At 37.5% G+C, this 16,009-nt stretch overlaps 1 protein-coding gene across 1 annotated transcript; it reads right to left on the bottom strand.

The window, feature by feature from the left end:
- Positions 1-406: 406 nt before the first annotated feature.
- Positions 407-13,055, bottom strand: LOC126627724 (DNA replication ATP-dependent helicase/nuclease JHS1). The gene is made up of 34 exons (XM_050297243.1): positions 12,428-13,055; positions 12,068-12,235; positions 11,774-11,983; positions 11,450-11,506; positions 10,971-11,180; positions 10,823-10,876; positions 10,678-10,739; positions 9,499-9,631; positions 9,253-9,363; positions 9,028-9,124; positions 8,790-8,872; positions 8,586-8,651; positions 8,024-8,179; positions 7,833-7,888; positions 7,651-7,708; positions 7,465-7,575; positions 7,306-7,362; positions 5,827-5,961; positions 5,471-5,716; positions 4,458-4,532; positions 4,155-4,273; positions 3,986-4,058; positions 3,787-3,891; positions 3,478-3,645; positions 3,162-3,231; positions 2,930-3,081; positions 2,445-2,522; positions 2,262-2,354; positions 2,034-2,171; positions 1,524-1,563; positions 1,359-1,432; positions 1,084-1,224; positions 843-962; positions 407-713 (listed from the first exon to the last, which is right to left on the bottom strand). The coding sequence occupies exons 1-34, from the start codon at positions 12,881-12,883 to the stop codon at positions 543-545; spliced, it is 4,143 nt and encodes a 1,380-aa protein (XP_050153200.1). The 5' UTR covers positions 12,884-13,055; the 3' UTR covers positions 407-542.
- Between the last annotated feature and the right edge of the window lie 2,954 nt (positions 13,056-16,009).

Here is a 16,009-nt window from a genome sequence, read left to right on the forward strand (position 1 = left end):
ACACAAGGTAGGGACCTTACCAACCGAGCCAACCTCGTTGACTACTTTTAGTTTAGAATTATGCTATAGACTCAGTCAGTCACTCGCACATGGGTAATTATGAGCTCTTGATACAAGAGGGACCCTGTTGCATTGAAGAGTCCGAGGGAAAGAGTAAAAGTGAAGAATTTGCAGCTTAAGATTTCAAATGAGTATGTTGTGCTTGAGGGATATGTGTCATACACGTGACTAGAACACAAAGAAATTTGACAAGATCATTTTCGTGCCGATGCTGGAGAGAAATACGAGGGTTTTACCCCAAGTTTTTGAAATTTAGAATGTCAGCAACTCGAGAGGGGGTTTCCGAGCATATTCACGGGCAGTTTGAGCAATCATGGAGGCGTCGAGTGGCCTATAATTCTAAATCTTGAAAAAAATGCCTCAGAGGGAGAGTGACGTTTCTATATGTACAACTTTCAAGGTTACTACAGATACATCAGCAGCATATGTACAGCCACTAACCAAAACTGGACGGACAGGATGGAAAGTTTACAATCAATCATCTATCTGGCCTGAGCCTGAGCCTGAGAGCATCTCTTTAACTCTCTTTTAAACTTAATATCCTTGTTCGATACATTTAAGATGCCCGACTGTTGTTCAACTTGCTCGATAAGAAGCTTCAACAGCACAACATTCGATAGGGTTTTGCACGATCCAACCATTACCAACTTTTTCTACAGAAGCAAACCAAAATAAAACGAAAAACATGTTACTCAGTTTGGTCACTCTGAAAACATAAGAAAATCTCCAAATTCAGATCAGAACATGATCGAATGCGAAGGCCAAACTGATGTGATTCTTACCTTGGCACGAGTGAGAGCTACATTAATCCTATGCCAGTCTCCAAGCAGCGAGGAGGAGCAATTCGTGGGATTTTCCATTGACCTAACGAAGGACACTAGTATACAATCCTTGTCTCTTCCCTGGATAAAAAACAAGGACAACTGAAATTAGATATAACCATGTCATGTCATCCTTCTGCTTTCAAAGAAACGAATAGTTAGATAAAGAAAACAATAACATTGGCATAGAATTCACCCGGACCTGGTATTTGTCAATGGTATGTATCTCAACAGAGGTCAGGCGGCTGAGGGCAAGCCGGATGATCTCTGCCTGGGAGTTATATGGGGTAATGACACCAATATCTTCCCCCTTTATTCCACTCTTGACTAGTCCCTCCACAACCTAAAAGCAAAATGAAATTTTTATTTAGCTAACACAAGCTACTTCAACGGTTTGCATCAGATCAGAAACATATTTTCTTGGGGAAAAAGGATGATTGCATTATGTGTATATATATATTCAAGCGAAGATCTAACCTGTACAATTATGTTAGCTTCCGTCGGGTTACTCACAATCTTGTGATCCTTTGCCTCAAAAGCAGGTAAAGAATCTACATTCTTAAAAGTGATTATATTAAACAACCAACACTGCTTATATAGCAGAACAGATTATGTCAAACAGATAATAGTACTTCAACAAACCTGTATTAATAAATATAACTGGCTTGCTTGGGTTTATAACCTGCAACCAAGTTTTAAAACACACAAAAAATGCATCAAAGTTTGAACAAAACCACAATTTCATCGCACAAGTTTTCGGCAAGCCATAAAATGTGAATCACTTGAATCCAATCTGTGACAAAATCATATCATCATGAATTCAACCAAATTGGAAATCGTTTTTCCCTAAGCACAATCTAATTTTTAAACATGCTAACCAGTAGTAGTAATGAACATCCAGTCATAATTCTTTTACATGATATATCAATAGTTTCCAATGCCCACAACAAGAAGGAAGATGACCTGTATGGATTTATCTGGAAGAAAGACGCTATAAACTGAATGGGAATTTTGATATCAAATGTATCTACTATTACCGCTTATGAGTAGAACAAACAAGGATATAGGTATACTTCTTTACGCAAGTGCACATCATGAATAAACTTATACATTTCAATAGAAATATGGGATTCCTTTGAAAATTGCTCTTACCTCCTGTATCCAAAATGAATGAGGTATTGAACTTGAAACCTTGAGTTTGGCATTTTCTATTTCAGGAGAGCCACATCGCAATCGATCACCATAAATCAAGGCATTTGACAGTGCCATAATGCCTCGACACATACGGTACTGGATGCAAACAGTTTGGTAAATATCACTTCTACAGAAGAGTGCCAAAATTTATATACAATAGCAAATGAATATAGTGAATATAATAACCTGGCTTTGCAAGGCTGAAATTGCCTGAGGATGCGCTTCTGAAAGCCTACAAAACAAGCTTACCCCCATTCCATTTTCTCGAGCCTCCGTACTCTGGAAATAAAAAAGCATAGGGCATTTCATTAAGCCACAGTTCAGAGCATAACAACCAATTAGACCCTACAGGCATGCAATGATATACACCTTGACCAGAGGAGGTAACTGATAATGATCGCCAACCAGGACAAACTTTGAAGCAAACATCAGAGGCCCAAGAGACACCTGTTACAACAGAAAATTGCTCATGAATCCACTGCCTTTGATAAGGTTCTGGATAAACAAGTGACTTCAACCTTCACTTAAAGCTAAACAAAATCCCAAAAGAGAGAATATAAATTCAACCCATCTAAGCGCAATTCCAACTAATTTAACACACAAAACAACATTAGATAGATTTTTTCCTTTATTATAAATCTATACTTGCAACATGACATAACATCAGGGAAGGATAATTTGATGAGTTCAACTTAACCACTGACAAGGAATTAATTACCAAATCATTAAGTGCTACAATTTGGTCTTCACCACATATTTGCTAACTTTCTCCATGTTATAGCTTAATATACATCTGCCTCTAGTTACATAAACACTAACTGCAGGTCAAGATATCCATCAGAAAGTGTACGTACTGGAAGGGTGGTCTGTCCAGCTTCATCCATGATGCATACATCAAATCTCTTATTGGCAAGCAAGGGGCTGGTGATCCCCAAGCATGTAACGGCAACCACCTTGACTTGGTCTAATATTAACTTAATGCCTTCCACAGTTTGAATGTTCATCTCTGTCACAGAAACCACCGTTAAAATGTTGAGAATTAAGTGAGGTACTGAAGAAAATTCTCTCAATAGTATAAAATCTGACCTGAGAAGCAATGGCCTCGAATTTCTTCATGCACAGCTTCATGTCTTCCAATGCGTATAAAATCAATATCCTGCCATGCTTTATATTCAATACAAAAAAAACCCAAAGGAGTGTTTCACAGAAGATATGTCACTCAGAATGGGTAAACTATACACCCACAAATATAGAACAAAAAGAGACATTAAGTTTGTGCCCAATGGTGAACGGTAACTGCAGCCCTTTAAATTTGAGTGGTGGAAAAAATTGCTATGAACAAGAACAAATAATAATGATAGAAAAAACATGCTTATCAATGGATGTGAAATAGAGATATGACCTCAGCCTTTAATTTGACAAGTAGATTATCAACAGCGGAGTTTGTGTAGGATGTAAGCAAAATGGATGAACCTCTAATCAACAGAGCTTTCACAGCATGCACCATGGTGGATGTCTTGCCCGTTCCAGGCATTCCTAGTATAAGAGCGTAGTCCTTTGCTGTAAGTATCTGGATATTTGTTGAATTAGTAAATGTCCATAGTCAATAGATAACTGGAAGATTAGTGTCAAACAATTTTAGCCTCAGGATACAGACTTTCTGCGGGAAGATCGAAACGTATTATGGAAAAATGGTAGATGTATAGAAAACCTTAAGAATGGCTCGACGCTGATCATCATTTAAATTTCTCTGGGACCAGACATAGGATATTGCTGGATCCTGGCTGAGTGGAGACCCATTGTCAAACCTAGGAGCCTAAAAAGAATCCATAAATGTAGAACAACAGAAAAGCAAGTTAGAATTAACAAAAGACGGTGAATTTGATAGAAAACAATTCACTAAAACTTACTTCTAGGTCAACAATCATCTTTCTAAGGTGAGCAGCTTGTGTACTTTGAAGAAAAAGTTGAACAAGGTTAAACCTTCAGCAACAAGGAGCATGAACTTAGACAGGATCAGAGAAGTATTCTAAAAGTTTGGATATGGAAATTTCTCAGAATGGTTCAGGAGTGTAGTACCTCATTACTGAAAATGATGTCACGAAATCATCTTTGTCAACACGCCAGACCTCCTGAAGGAGATCACTTGCCTCTGAAGGATTGCTCCAAGGAAGTCGTAAGTGCTTAGAGAAAGAAACCTAGAGTTTTGCAGAAAATATTAGAATTTACAAAATTGATTTGATCATTAAGTTTAGATTTTCCACTGTAGCATTCATCAGCTATATTAGCACATCCGCTTAAAGGTCAGGTAAGCACTAATACACCAGATTTGGGCTTACAGTAGTACAGATGAACAGGAAACATGACAGATATTATCCTTACAGAAACATGGGATTGACTTATATCCATTATGATTCCGCTTGCAACAGGTAGACTACCAGATTCGCTGCTAAGTATCTAAACAATAAACAAATAACCAGTGATTAATAAATTGTTAGTGAGGATAAAAGAAAAAGCGTACCAGGGGAAACACAATCACACTCACAACTAGCTTGCATATACAAGAAGCATGCATGCATGCACAAGTGCAACTTCTTGGAACCCTTGAACATTAATATAATTAATTGATTACTTTATTAACTTGATTAAGTTCTTAGGGAATGACTGGTCACTGGAAAGCTAAACAAGTATTGCAATATTAGTGTGCACAACAAGAAATGCCATCCAAAAAAGAAAAAGAATTCAAACAGGCATAAATTTCAAAAAGATTTTTATTACTGTTTGATAGTTTTGTTTCCAACTTATATTTGATTTTTTTTTTCTAAAGCAAAGAAAAACTCCAGAGACTGGGGGAGAGAAGGAAATGAGGGCAGAAGAGGCTTTGAATTTTCCTTTTTGTTGAAGTATATACTAAACAGTGATAGACTTGCAAGAAGTGCCTGCATATGTAATTATGTACCGAGAAACACTCAAACATATGAAATGTATCAGATTGATTTCATAGCTAGAATTTTGTTGTAACATTGTTAATGTTTATTATATCTTTAGTCAATACCCAATAATTGTTGTTATGTTATCAAATATCAAAAGAACAGGTCACCATAAAACACAATCACGTGTAACTACTTAGCCTGGACATCTTAACAAAATATCTGAACATCTTACATATCTAAATCCATAGAGCAATAAACAGTCATCAATAAAAAATGTACGTCATAGAGAAAAAGATTCTTGATTAATGAATCATGAACATTACATGTTCTTTAGATATTTCCATGGAAACAACTTCAAGTACATAAAATCCACAGCTACTGTAAGAATTTTATGTTAAACTAGTACAAACGATCAGCTTCCATGTGAACTACCAAAAACCACATTATGAAAGTAAAACATACCACAAAGTCACCACATTTTAGTGTGCAATCTATATCTTTTCTTGAAGAACTGGCGCTTGAAAAATCTATATCAGATGTCCTCCCATTGAGAGAAGGAAAACTGTTACGCAAAAAACGATAAACAAATCTGCTATCTTTTCCGGATGCTGAACATGGAGAATCACCATCAAGAACAATAAAAGAAAGGCAACCAGTGGCATAATCACTATTGGAGCTATGTGACCGCCAAATTTCATTCTTTACAAGCTGAAACAGATAAATTTTCAAACAAGAGAAAAGACGTTAGCATATCAAATAAACTGATCTTAGGAGTTAGACATTTATACACTTTGCAATTAGTGACTTCAAAATTGCACCTGCATCTCTTTAGCTTCCAAATCAATCAACCCATCCCACAGCCTTAAGAAAACACCATGAGCATTTGTTAGGTACTGAGTATTTGAATCAAACAAATCTGCCAATCCGCTGCTCTCTGTGCTTCCACCATGTACCTGTGGAATTAAAGATGATGACCAATGATATAACACTTCTTAAAGTATGAATAGAATTATAGTAATGGATAATGATATAACACTTCTTAAAGTATGAATAGTATTATGGTAATGAATATCTTGCTTATATTGGGGTTTCCTGTGTGACTATGCAACTTTTTTCATGGGAAACCTAGTTTTAAACTTAATATTTTACATGGATCATGAGGGATGTGGAAACTCTGTAAAATCGGAGATAGGTCCCTCGGTCATATGTTGCAAGGGTTGGCGTTAGTAATTATAAATTCCAATGAAAGGAAGCTAGATCTAGTGATCTTTCTATTTACAATCTTTTGAATTACAAACTGAATGAAGGCTATATTTACTTATTCTTAGTAGCTTATAGCTGCTGATGTGATATAGAAAGTGTTGCCCAAATTTCTTGATGGCAACGGGATTAAATTAGTTTCCATTCCCATCAACATTGAAGATTGGTTATGTCAATGATTGTCAAGGGTAGCACTGAAACATAAAGTAGAACTAAGGTTCTCCATCAGTCAATTTCTTGAGAGGCCTAAAGAACAAAATAATTGTAATATTGTCAATGGCAGGGGGCACAAAAAAGTCAACAGGAAAGGTTGCAACAATTTACTGATCACATGGAGATTTCAAGGATTCAAATAATAGTAAGACATATAGTTAGGGTTACTAATCAGTCATGTAAACATCACATGACAAAATTGATCTACAGATTGTATGCAGTATATTAAGATTTTGAATAATCAAGTACATAGTAACTGAAATCATACAAAAAACTGAGAAAAAAGAATAGAAACATGGTGGTTTACTACCTACTTAAAAAGGAAAGTGCTATTCACGCACCCATTTTTACCTCCCACGCACCCTTGTTAATCTTCGACCATTGATCTTCTTCAATTCATTCGATCCAATGGCCGAAAATTGAGAAGGGTGTCTGAGAAGTAAAAATGGGTGTGTGGATAGCACTACCCAAAAAGGAAAGTGCTTTTAAGAATCCCAATTAAAAGTAAAATCAATGTTGCATTTCTGCTGACAAGGGTAGGCAAAGGTTTGAAAGATCTCATTAATCATCTTTTCTTTTGTCAGTTAAACCAAACAGAAACCAATCTATATATATACACACTCAGAGGGAGAGAAAGGGCCGCAAGATTAGAAGCTGAAGATAACTAAGATCAGAAGAAATAAATATTGGTTTTAGCTCAAAATTCAAATTAATGAATATGAGCCAAACTTGAACAATTTATGAAGTAACAATTTGTTTGCTCTCCTAATTAGCAATGACTATCCACGCTTTGACAAAACATTACAAGAATAAATAGAAAATACCTTGTGATAGACAGTACAAACATTTAGATGGCGGCAACTTCCACAAATGCTCTGACACTACAGCACGAACAAGAACAAAAACAGAAAGAATCTAAAATATCTGCCCAGTAAAGAGTTCTCTGAATTTTTTTTTTGTTCATACTACAACAACCGTCATACCTGTAACATTGGGGGCAGTACTTGTGTTTGTGATGCCTTGAGGATATCATTTGCAAGTTCATTACGTCGCATGATTAGACCAACTAGGTCAGATCTTCTAGCAACAATCCCCTGTTTTATTTATTTTATCAAGATAAATTCATTTAAGTCTACATAAATACATGATGCAGGTGCATTCCAGACTACCTGTGTCTGATCTGACTGCAGATAACATAGGAGACCAGTATCGACATGCTTCTGGTACCTGAATACAAGAGACACATAGCAAATTAAATAAAGTTTTCTCAAAAGATATCAATATGGACTTGTACAAAGGCCTGGCCCCATGGAAGCCAAAAAAAAATAGAGATGAATAAAACTAAAAGTACCTCTCCGACATGAGGAGAGTGTATAAGATCACTTGGGCACTATGCTCCATAGACGACTGCACATATAACAACCATGACCCAAAATTCAAAAGAGAAACTTTAAGCAACATAAGTTATTACAATGTTAAACATGACTCAAGTTTAAGATCATTCTAGACGAGTTTCAGTGAACTAGTAAAGACTATTCTTGCCTGGCCCTTTGGTACTTTCCCACTTTTGAACTCTAAAGGCATGACCTTTTCATGAGATTCACCACTGTTAGATTCAACTTCCACTCTGACAGAAGCATCAATCTGGCCTTTCAGACCATATTTTGGAGCCCAGGCCATCTCCTCAATATCAATTACCTACAGAATAGACATAGTTCAGAGATGACCTATTGTTCCTGAAATGAGTACATGTGACTTATGGAATAGCACATAACATACAATTGAAAACTAGGACCATGTTTACAAACACAGACTTCATCTAACCATGTATGCTTTCGATCGGCAGATACATGTAGAAGACAATTTTCAAACTCAGGAGGGTGCATGCAATGAAAAATACTTTGCAATAATAGGAAAACCAGTCAACTTTCAAACTCACAAAGCTACCAATTCATGCAGGCTTCCATATAAAGGGTATGGCGCATGAATCCCACGTAAATGATCTTTAAACTGGTAGATACATTGAAAACACATCTATGGATACAAGAAATTTATAACATAGAACAACCAATTATCCACAAATAGACCAAGTGTGATGCCTTGCCTCAGATAATTTGACCTTTTTCACCCCAATGTCAGATCCAAAATCAACAGAAGGAGCTTTTGAACCCTGCCACAATACCATTCGCCTTAGAATATAACCCTACTCTCTCTACTGTTGCTTTAAGGAGCAAAATGTCAAACAATTCTTCACCTGAATTGTGAAAATAGAAAGAAAAACAAATCAATATAAACAAAATGGGCGCACCTGGGAATTTTTGAAGAGGTTAACCCAATTCAGTATTTTGGGGACAGCCTCGATCAATGTTTTGTACATATCATTTTCGTTCACTGCAAAGTTCACATGAAGGGGAAGAGAAGCTTGACTAAGATCCATAAAACTGACTGATGAAACATTAGGAAAACTAGTCCCGCTCAAATTAACCTGAATGATGATGACATAGAAATTAGAAATTATTTCAAAGTAAAATCTAAAAAATTCTAACCTCCACAAGCATACAAGTTCTCAAGGTTTTTCTGGAGCACCGTTCTTGTGCGTTCCTCCAAGAAAGTTACTGTAGGTATCTCCTTCATAAGTCCAGCCTACAGAAACAAAGAAATTTCACACGATATAGATGAGCAAATATTACAAATTATTTCATGGGAAAAAGATGCATGACACACTCCATATACATTAAAAAATTTACAAGGTCATAGGGTGGTTTTGATACCTCAAAAACTCGATGCAATATTGTACCACTTAGTGCTGCAGTTGAATGCTCATTGGATTTTAGTCTTTCATCCAGGACAGTTCGCCTAGGGCAAATGAAGCTAGCTGTAACCTAAAAGTGTTTCAAATTATTAGGACCAAGTAGGGCAACAATAACTACAAAACTAAGGACAAAATATCAGAGAAATCATAACAAAAACAATGTCAATAACATGTAAAGGATAAATGAACAAGCAAGAAGTAGTACCCTAGTTCCAGACACCAAAACATCTGGATGAACAATTATAAAATTATTGTGACGATCCACATGACACTGTCCTTGGTTATCAAATTCGCCAATAACATTGACAGTATCTCCAGGAGCAATGACACTGTACAACCTGAGAAAATAATGGAGAATAGGAGAGCGACATTATTAAAAATCATATTTTGAAATCAAGAAGAATTTGAATTTGAATTTACTAGTTTTGCTGTCAAACCAAGAGCATTCAATTTCACCCCATATGTACAAATCTCTAAGACACTAATATTTAATGAAGAAAACAAAAACATTATGGTAAAGTTAAATAATTTGATTTCACCAGAGGTCCACAATCTAGGCCAAAAATACACAAACGTAGCCTATTACATCCAAATTAAAATACAAACTGACTGCAAAGGGTCAAAACTAAGATTAACTCACAGCTCCTGCATGCAATCGATATGAAGAATATTATAAGGAATGTTCCTAAAAAGGGAGGAAACTAAGGACCATAAAGATGACACCTCATCCCCTAGCCTATCTTCAATAATTGTACCAATTTTCTATAGTAAAACCACCCAAATTACAGCCAACACACATAAAGTTTTTGCCTTCTTCCACCCCCACCCACCCAAAATCCAAAAAATAAAAGAGCACAATGCTTCTCAAATAATAATTACACAAGAGGCCAGGTTCACCCAACTCAACCTTGCCTTGTCAAAATATCCAGAGAGTAATTGGGCAATGCAGACAATAATCCGTTGCAGATAATATACAAATATATTTAAACAAATGTCAGGCCTCCTCCACTTAACATTATTACAAGTTTGACCCTCCGATGATCAATAAATCAAGCAAGAATCTGAACCTTGGTACCTTAGGTTTACAGAAGAGTTCTAATCACAGTCAAGTCATAAATGATAGGGGTGGAAATGGCTATAAAGATGAGGCCACAAAAAAACATGAAGAGCCATCTCGAGGAATTAGTTAATATTAGAAAAAGTTCCCTATCAAGCAGGAACAAGCTTAAATCGCATAGAATGTGCATTTCTATTTTGGGAAAAAATAACCACTCTAGATAATACTTGTAAGAAATTGTTGTATTATGCCACATTACTGGAAAATAATTTCCAAAGAAGCAATAAAGTATTAAAGTGCTACAAAACAAGAAAATCCTGAATTTACCACTCATCTCGTAAATATACAGAGCGCTCTTCTCCACTTTGCTCATTTAGTAACCTTATAACCTGCAAATCAATGGGATAATCTATATTAGCATTACTAATCTACAGAACAAAAGTAAAAATTTAAGATTTTGCTTACTAGAAACCTTAAACAGGCATTGATCACCAGATGAATCAGCATCTCCACACTTCTCAGATACCTATAGCAGAAAGCAACAACAAAAAAAGTTGCTAACCAATTTTAAAGAAATCCACTATTCTTTCTCAAAGAGAAACTAAACTAGTAATCCATACCTCCAATACAAGAAAACTACAATATGAAGATTTCCGAAGAACCTTTCCTGTTAGAGCTGTCTCTACTCTTTTAACTGTGTGATCCAAACTGATAGGCATTCTCTTGCTTTTTTTATCTTCAACTTGAAATGGAGATTCCTCCACATCACTAGACACTGAATCTTCAACAGAAATAACATCTTCCACTTGATCTAAGAGTTCAAGCAATGCCTAATAGAATAGAAAAATACGCCAAAAGAATTTCTAATTAGCACCACGGCTTGAGAAGATAAAATTGACACATACCAGCCACACAGGTCAAGTCCAAGCGAACTTGCAGATTAGAAAATGAACTGATTAATTGCTTTTTATAAACATAACTGATGAGATAATCTATTTAGTTGAACCAGGAAAAAGAATACAGATCATAACTATTGATTTATCTAAGTATGATAGCATGGTCCAAACTTGGTCAAGTATATAATTTTATTGATCCAAACCTTTTTATGCTGCCTCAACCCCGGCTGATCTGAAACTCCATTACATGCATTAGCAAGCTGCATTGCAGTTACAGCGTCAATCAGAAAAAGATGATTCCACACCCTCTACTTAGCAGACAGAAAAAGGATATCAAAAGAATGTTCTTTTTATCTATTGATTGTAATGTACAGACAAAGAAAAGATTAAATAGGAAAAGACTGATGTAAACAAAACAGCAGAACAGATTTCTTCTTCTTGTTTCTTGCTTTCACCATTTCCATGAATTTAAAAGTTCGGACAACATCTTAAATAATTACACCGGGTCAGTTTGAAAGCACAGTTACCTTATCATGACAGTACGGTAGAGAAGGTGGAGTTCGGAATGGACTCTGCCTACTATCTATTCCTGAAAAAGCTCCATTACTATCCATATCCTGGTCTGGTTTAACTCTTTTTACACCAACCCTATTCAGGGATACCAACGATCTATCAGAAGTATTCGGTGTCCGTGAGGGAATCCACTTCTCAACCGTTACAGCTTTAACAGGAGAAGTCTGTACATTTATCATTGATTAATCACTGACAACAATACAAACAAAAAAGAAGGAAATGAAGAGAAAACTAAAAAATAAACATGCCTTGTTTTGCGGGCACTGACTAATGCTTAAAGATTTAAGCCTTGAAGAGTCAGCCAACACTCTAATAATCTCCGGCATGCGTTTTGAAACAGCTTGGAGTCTTTCATTTACCGGAGATATCCTCCATGTTACCTCATCGCCTCCGTCATCTTGGCTCTGCTTAATCAACTATCACCGTATCGAAACTCCCAAAATCAAATTACACAAATAAATACCATAAAATCAGCATTGCTCAAAGTTTCACAAGTAAAACACAAGCATTTCCATCAATTGTGGCATAAAGAAATTATCTTTCAATAAGAAACAATACATAATTGAAAATAAAATTATTTCTGTGAGAAATTGAAGCTAAGAATTTACCATTCCAGGTGAAAACTTGAAGCGCTTTAAAGACTTAGACTTTGAAATCTCCGGCGAGGCCTCCTCGTCAACATTCTCCTTATCACCACCAACTCCAGCCGCCATCAAATTCTCCGGCGTGTACTTCGACATGCTATTCTTATTCCCCAATTGCGAAATCGACTGAATTTCATCATTCACCAAAGCTAAAACCGCATTACCCGCATCAATCTGAGCAGGCTTTCGGATCTTTGGAACCGATTGTACTGGAGCAACGGTGGGGGAGACGGTGGCGGCTAGGGTTTTAGGGTTCTGAGGAGGGGAAGAAGCGGCGACCTCTTTGGGTTTCTGGGAGTTCTGGGTGTGGCGCTCAAAAAAATGTTGGATGCCGAACTTGGAGGGCTGCGGCTGAGCTTTCGAGTTGGATTTCTTAGACGACGTCGTGTTGGAAGAAATGGGTTTCTTTCTCGGAGCCATTGGAGCAATGGTGTGGTAGCTTTTCCAGTTCCTGGCCTGCTGGTTCAGTTCTCGGAGTGCGATTGGAGATTTGGGGGTTTTGGATTTCGCTTTCTGCTGATCTGTGATTTTCCCGCCAAAATGAACGTACGGCTCCAAAATGAAAAATGTAAAGTCGGTGTGGTTGGGCTTTTCGGGTGAAGATGAACAGAGACCCGGCCTCAATGAGAGCCCAAATGAATTTGTTGAGATAAATGACTAAAGATGGTCACAGGTTATGACAGGTGAATAACCACAAGTATTTATTTATAATCGTTTTTCAACATACTTTTCTCCTAAATCCAAGCAAGTTTTCAATTAAAAATATCTAGACTAAGATTAAAATAAATCAAATATTCTATGATTACAAAGTTGGTGAAGAAAATACTTTGACTATGTAGAGATTATTTGAGCAACACATGCATATAAATAATAATTAAAGTAAAGCATGAATTCTGTTGAGATTATTTGTTCATCTCCAACTATCCCCCTGTTGTAAGTTGCATACTTCCGCGGCCATGGTGCTTGGTGTTGCCAATAATTTGACATGAATTTTTCTCCCAATCTTGGCTTCCACTGCCAAGGCGAGGCGAGGCGAGGCGAGCCAAAGCATCTGCATGACTGTTTGCCACTCAAGGAACTTGGGTGATCTGGTAGTGGAAGTGCTTGAGCAAAATTTTTTTGCGCAAGATATGCTACCATAAAGTTATCCTTAGCATCAAAGTTGTTCGTGACCTGGTTGACCACTAATTGGGAGTCACTGAAGATATCAATTTATTTAACCCCCAAGGTGTTTGGCCAATCGTAAGCCTGCTAGAAGGGCTTTATACTTGACCTCATTTTTTGATGCCTTGAATTTGAAACGAAGAGCGTACTCCATTGCCATTTTGTCGAGGGTAGTCAGGACTAGTCCTGTTCCACAACCCTGTTGGTTGGATGAGCCATCAACATATAGAGTCCATACTAGGAATGTTGGTTCTACCTTCCGAGCTTCTGGGGGGAATGGAGCCACTGTTTAGGTGTGGAAGCAACGTTAACAGGATAAGTGAATTCGGCGATGAAACCTGCAACTGCTTGCCCTTCCTCAGCTGGCTTTGGTTAGTAGGAGATGTCAAACTCACTTAGTGCTATTGCCTATTTGATCATTCGTCCCGAAGTATTTGTCGAAGGGGATGATTGGTAAGTACGATGATGAAGTGTGCTTGGAAGCAGGGGTAAAGTTTCCGAGCAGACATGACTAATGCTAGAGCTAGCTTCTCAATGTTGGAGTATCGTGTCTTTGCATCTTGTAAAGCCTTGCTAGCATAGTAGACAAACTGTTCAACACTACCATTTATTCGAATGAGAACAGAACTGACTGCTGAGGCCGAGATAAACATATAAACAATGAGGGTGTCACCAACTTCAAGTTTGGAGAGCAGATGTGCTTTACTCATGTACTCCTTGAGGTTCTTAAATGCTTCAGCACATTCATTAGTCCATTTAATGTACTTCTTACTTCCCTTAAGTGCTTTGAAAAAGAAGCGTATTTGTCTGTAGCCTTAGAAATGAACCTGGTCAAGGCTGCCATACTGCTAGTAAGGTTCTCCATGTCTTTTAAAGGTACTGGTTCTTTCATGTCAATGATTGCTTTGATCTTCTCGGGGTTAGCTTCAATGCCTCGTTAGTTAATCATAAAGCCTAAGAATTTTCCAGAGCCCCGCCAAAGGCTCATTTGTTGGGGTTCAACCTCATTCGATACCTCTGCATGATGGTGAAGGTCTCAGATAGGTTGGTGATGTGCTGGTCAGCATACTTGCTCTTGACTAGCATATCATCAACATAAACTTCCATGCTCTTCCTAATCTGTTCAGCGAACATTGAATTGACTAAACTCTGATAAGTCGCCCTTGCATTCTTTAGGCTGAATGGCATGACTTTATAGCAATATAGTCCTCTATCAGTAGTGAAGGTCGTGTGTTCTTGGTACGGATGGTTCATGAAGATTTGGTTGTACCATAAGTAAGCATTCATGAAGCTCAAGAGTTTACACCCTGCTGTAGAGTCTATGAGTCTATCGATGAGAGGAATGGGAAAGCTATCCTTCAAACATTCTGTGTTTAGGTCGGTGTAGTCGACACACATTCTCCATAAGATCTTTTGAAGCAAGAGACTTTCCTTGGTCGGATTTTTCTTAACAATGACCACATTTGCTACCCACGTTGGATAATTGACTTCATGGACGAAGCCTATGCTTTTGAGTTTTTCAACTTCTGCCTTCATTGCCTTGTATCATTCAGCGTCATAAGATTTTCGTTTTTGTCTCACCAGCTTGGTCTTGGGGTCAATACTCAAGATATGATAGATGATATCGGGAGAGATGCCTGGCATGTCCTTGTATGACCAGGCGAAGACCTCAATGTTCTCTTACAAAAAATAGATCAATGCCAATCGAAGGGGTGGTGACAAGGTGGTGCCAATCTTCACCATGCGATCCGGATAATCTTTTGAGATAGAGACCTTCTCCAACTCTTCAGCAGATTGTGCTTGCTAGGTGAAAAAGTCATCTTGAAGATCGTCAGGTTGACTGTTGCCACCATGAATATCCAAGTTAGCTTTATCTGAGCTGGTCTTTATAACTTGGTCATGTATAGAAAGGGTTTCCTTGGGCACAGGTATATGTTGTTGCTTAACTGAAGTGTTGTAACATGATCGTGCACTAAGTTGATATCCTATGATGTAACCATTGCCATAGGGTGTTGGAAATTTCATTAATTACATATGTGTGGATACCATGGCCTTGAGATCACTGATGCCTATGAGCTCAAAGATGACATTGTATGCCGTTGGGCAGTCAACCACCAGAAAGTTAGTGGTAATGGTAGCTGTGTAAGGGCATGTACCAATGGTGAAGCGTAAGTCTATGCTCCCTAAAGGTTGCACAATATCACCGGAGAAGCTTATTAGAGGAGAAATCAAGTAATCGAGCAAGTGTTCAGCTACATTAAGTGCCGTGAAAGCTTCAGCAAACATGATATTGACCGAAGCACCCGTGTCTACCAGGATTCATCGTACGTCAAAGTTGGCTATGTGAGATTCCACGATCAGTGGTCGTTGTGATGGTAAATG

Source organism: Malus sylvestris, chromosome 7 (genome assembly GCF_916048215.2).
Source record: "Malus sylvestris chromosome 7, drMalSylv7.2, whole genome shotgun sequence".
Classification (NCBI taxonomy): Eukaryota; Viridiplantae; Streptophyta; class Magnoliopsida; order Rosales; family Rosaceae; genus Malus; species Malus sylvestris.